Raw genomic sequence first — 4,411 nt, forward strand, 5'->3', positions numbered from 1 at the left:
TGCGCGTCGTCTATAGACGACACGCATTTATGACGCTCATTTACGACGTGCAATTACGACGAGCGTTTACGACACGCAATGCGTATCAAGGAAGGCCCTGTCATAAAGGAAGACGACACGCATTCGCGTGTCGTAACCTTACGACGCGCGTGTTAATGACACACAATGCGTATCAAGAAAGCCCCTGTCAAGAAAGGCCATGTCATAAATGAAGATGACACACATTTTGCGTATCATAATTTTAAATGTTTAAAAAAATATATTATTTATATATTTACTTTTTTTCAAATTAAATTTGTATTTAATGTTTCATAATAGAAAATAAAATATATATAAAAAAAATAGAATCCATTGCATAAATCTAATGTCATACAATTCTATTTCTTACAATATATAAATTTGCACCTAATCTACTATGTACATCAAATTCCAACTAAGTAAAGTTGCGTATTTCCTTTCATAATTCTTTAAGACTAATGCTCAAAATAGTTGATTATATGGATAAGAAGTTGTACATTGGCCCATCTCACTCAATAATGACTTAGCCAAATTCAACTCCAAGTCTTTACTGCATTTTGTTAATAATGTTGCAAGATTTAAATCAAGTGGCTTCATTTTGCTGATTTTGTTCTTCAAGTATCTGTCATCAGTTAGAAATTCATAATACAATTTCATATGTAAAGACTTTTAGTCTGATGTACATTTAAGTTTTTATATTTTTTAATATGGATTGTTATGAAAGTAATTTATTCCATCAAATAAGTAAGATAAACATACTTGACATAAAAGTCAATGATGGTGTCATTGACAAATGTGTCTGGTAGCAGCAAATCAACGTCTCTGTTACTAATGGAAACAGCATCAACATCCTCTTTTGGATATATAACTTCTTCAAAAGGCTGGTCAAAGCTGCAAGCATCCAATGAAATATAAAATCCAAGAATCGGATAAGAGCAAAACAGTCATATTTATTAATTTAACAAAAGGGCTGTTAAAGTTAACACAAGGATCAAAATTGATATGAAACTTTGCCAAAAGAAATCTTTTTGCACTTACTTGGGAAAATACTTTGTAAAAGGCTTCAGCTTCATCATAAGGTTGTTGTAGGAGATCATACACCAGTCTCTGAATAACCACCCTTTTCAAGGATGCATTAGCAGGTGGAAACCAATCCGTATTTAGCTGAGTCACATATTCATAAACAACAACTCACTTATATTATTAATTTTTACATAAATGGTCCCTGTCCTTACAAAGTGGACACTTTTTGTGATTTTAAATGGATTAAAATTAATCGGGGCTTTCTCCAAGAAAGATATGTACAAAGAGACAAATAACATGTAACAAGGGTGAAGGGGTAGTTTGGAAATTTACTAATTCATATGGGCAAATACCATAAAAGCCACTATATTTTCACACGTTTTTGAGAAAAACGCTATTATTATTTTTTTGGTTGGCTCTAGCCACAAATTTGACATAAAGTTACCACTCTAGCCCATTTAACGATTTTCATGGTTAACTCTGTTAAATTTTTTGCAAAATCAATTCTAAAAGTTCAATTTTAGTCCCTGTAGTTTGCAAAAATTTACACAACATATCGAAAACTCGGTTTTATGTTTTTTAATTTCTTTATTTTCATTTATTTTTTTATTTTTTAATCAAAGCTAAATTTGCTTTTATATTTTTTTAATTTTTTTTATATTTTTCATTCTTATTTCTTTTTTTTTTTGTTTTTTTTATTTTTTAACTTCTTTTTTTTTGTTTTTTATATTCATTTATTTTTCATATCTTTTATAATTTTTTTTCATTTTTTTTGTTTTTTCTTTATTTTCGTTTTTTCATTTTTTTTAGAAATCCAAAAAAAACTCAAACACCAAAAATGTAATATACTCTGATATATTGATACACCTTGCACTTTCTAAAAAGTTATCAAAAGAAATTATCAAATTGACGAAAAACAAAACATAACAAAAATACGAAAAAAAAAACAAAAAAAAAAAGTACGAAACTAATACGAAAAATATAAAAAAATATATTCAGACACTTTAAATTTTTTGATAAATATCAAAAGAAGTTTTCAAATTGAAGAAAAACAAAACATAAATTTATTTTATCAAAAATAAAGAAAAACGAAAAAACGAAAAAAATGAAAATAAAGAAAAAAAATATACAAAATATGAAAAATAAATGAATATAAAAACGAAAAAGAAAAAGAAAAAAGAAAAGAAGTTAATATATATATATATATATATATATATATATATATATATATATATATATATATATATATATATATATATATATAACCAAAAACAAAAGAACGAAAAATATAAAAAAAGTTATAAAATATATAAAAGCAAGTTTAGATTTGATTAAAAAATAAATAAATAAAAATAAAGAAGCTAAAAAACATAAAACCGAGTTTTGGACATGTTGTGTAAATTTTTGCAAACTACAGGGACCAAATTTGAACTTTTTGGACTGATTTTGAAAAAAAAATTAACAGAGTTAACCATGAAAATCGTTAAATGAGCTAGAGTTGTAACTTTATGTCCAATTTGTGGCTAGAGCCAACCAAAAAAATAAAAAAATAATAGGGCTTTTTCTCAAAAACGTGTGAAAATATGGTGGCTTTTATGGTATTTGCCCAATTCATATTGACCATGTCCACATCTACAGCAGCACCACAGGATGGAATTGGGCATCTCAAAGTCAAACATCCAGGACGATCATTAATAGATCTGCTAATGTAAGCTACCATCTTCATAGAAATTAACCAAATCGAACAGAAAACAGAGAAATCGACACCGGGCAACAATGTCTTAGAACCAACTCATCATCGAATCATTGACACTTTGGAATTCAAGCTCCAAAACATGTATTTCATGTTATTTGTTTCTGCCAACGCCTTGTTAGATTCCATGAGTGACTGAAACAAGGATTAGTATTAAAATGTTATAATCATAAGTCAATTAGATCCTAAGATTGTGACGAACAAAAACACAACATTTTAATGGGGAAAAGAAGAGTAGAAATCAATAAATAATTATTCAATATTCATAAAAGTAAATGCTATTAGAATCGTAAAGAACAAATGGTAATGAAAACACTAACAGTTGAATGATTATGTGGTTTATTCTTTTCTGTCTGCTGATGCTTTAAGATTGTCCAATCAAATACGTAATCAAAATCAAATCCTGAACTAAGTAGAACATCATATTAATCAAAAAACAATATCATGATTTAAACATCAGATACAATGTTATACAAATTTTACAACATAAATGTTGTTAAATTTCTATAATATTGTATTATATGAATAAAGGATATACCTTCTCGCATAAAACCTGTCAAACAAATTGAAAATGATTTTCATAGTCCACTAAAACAATTTAAATATGACAGTTATTTTAGCAGTAGCCAACTATCCCTATAAAAAAAGTTATTTTTTGTATATTGTTTCACAAATACCTCAATAGGAGTCGATACTTTCTTTTCACATATTTTGTCATATTTTTGCTTCTTTGTTGCACCTTTTAGACCCTGCCATGGAAGACTGCAAAAAATAAATAAAAACAAGAAGCTCATTTTTTTTAGATTTCACAACATACTCAATTAAAATATTTAAGCACATACATTCCTCTCAAAAAGTACAAGAAAACATAGCCCAGAGACTCCAAGTCATCACGCCAGCTTTGTTCTGAATTTATAAAAAAAGAAAATATTGTATAAGAGAAAATGCAAATAAAAATATCAAATTGTAAAAAGATTTATGCAGAAATGATTGCATACCAATTCCCAAATGGGTATTACAGCTAGCATAACATGCAGTCCCTGTCAAGTTTTTGTTTGCTCTGTATAGATATGTATGGTAAGAAAATATATATAAGAACCAATAAAATATAGGAAAAACCACAACAACATATAAAAAGAAGGATATGAACACAATAATAAAAGACAATCATACTTGTAGGGAATATGGCAACTTGTGGTGGGATCACGGTATCTTTTAGCAAGTCCAAAATCAATAACATAGACCTGATAAAAACAATCTGTGAAGTTAGTAGATAGTCTATTAGCATACATCATAATATTCACTATAAAGCCACATCACATAAGGTTGTATTTTAGGATATATAACAGTGGAAATTACCTGATTTGCTTACCTGCCTAGACCCATGAGAAAATTATCTGGTTTCAAGTCTCTATGCAGAAATCCTTTAGCTTGCATCAGTTCTATTCTTGTAAGCTGTGGAAAGATTATTGCAAACTAATATTTAGAACTAAATTGACTGGTGCAGACTATTTATTATCCAAAAGTTATGGATGAAAGGTAATTAAAGCATATCTTTAAAGATTTTACCATTTGATCAGCTGACATTAAAACTGTCTTCAATGAGAATGTTCTTCC

The 4,411-nt window shown here is 28.0% G+C and overlaps 2 protein-coding genes across 2 annotated transcripts; both read right to left on the reverse strand.

The window, feature by feature from the left end:
- Nucleotides 1-407: 407 nt before the first annotated feature.
- LOC144999473 (uncharacterized) lies at nt 408-1,730 on the reverse strand. The gene is made up of 3 exons (XM_078958711.1): nt 1,057-1,730; nt 778-909; nt 408-640 (listed from the first exon to the last, which is right to left on the reverse strand). The coding sequence occupies exons 1-3, from the start codon at nt 1,113-1,115 to the stop codon at nt 481-483; spliced, it is 351 nt and encodes a 116-aa protein (XP_078814837.1). The 5' UTR covers nt 1,116-1,730; the 3' UTR covers nt 408-480.
- A 703-nt stretch (nt 1,731-2,433) lies between these two features.
- On the reverse strand, nt 2,434-4,086 carry LOC145008329 (casein kinase 1-like protein 3). Its single transcript, XM_078966949.1, has 6 exons — nt 3,968-4,086; nt 3,793-3,854; nt 3,637-3,700; nt 3,472-3,556; nt 3,115-3,197; nt 2,434-2,929 (listed from the first exon to the last, which is right to left on the reverse strand). Exons 1-5 carry the CDS (start codon nt 4,084-4,086, stop codon nt 3,159-3,161), a joined length of 369 nt encoding a protein of 122 aa, XP_078823075.1. The 3' UTR covers nt 2,434-2,929; nt 3,115-3,158.
- Nucleotides 4,087-4,411: the final 325 nt, after the last annotated feature.

Source organism: Lactuca saligna, chromosome 1, assembly GCF_052625555.1.
Source record: "Lactuca saligna cultivar CGN05327 chromosome 1, ASM5262555v1, whole genome shotgun sequence".
Taxonomy (NCBI): Eukaryota; Viridiplantae; Streptophyta; class Magnoliopsida; order Asterales; family Asteraceae; genus Lactuca; species Lactuca saligna.

What these genes read in the sequence shown, in the direction of transcription:
- LOC144999473 (XM_078958711.1), bottom strand. Translation starts at nt 1,115, where the DNA reads ATGATCTCCTACAACAACCTTATGATGAAGCTGAAGCCTTTTACAAAG. An exon ending in TTTACAAAGTATTTTCCCAA is followed by an intron (nt 910 to 1,056) that starts GTAAGTGCAAAA and finishes GGATGCTTGCAG; the next exon opens with CTTTGACCAGCCTTTTGAAG. An exon ending in ATCATTGACTTTTATGTCAA is followed by an intron (nt 641 to 777) that starts GTATGTTTATCT and finishes AACTGATGACAG; the next exon opens with ATACTTGAAGAACAAAATCA.
- LOC145008329 (XM_078966949.1), bottom strand. Translation starts at nt 4,086, where the DNA reads ATGTATGCTAATAGACTATCTACTAACTTCACAGATTGTTTTTATCAG. An exon ending in TAATACCCATTTGGGAATTG is followed by an intron (nt 3,701 to 3,792) that starts GTATGCAATCAT and finishes TTATAAATTCAG; the next exon opens with AACAAAGCTGGCGTGATGAC. An exon ending in TTGTACTTTTTGAGAGGAAT is followed by an intron (nt 3,557 to 3,636) that starts GTATGTGCTTAA and finishes TATTTTTTGCAG; the next exon opens with TCTTCCATGGCAGGGTCTAA.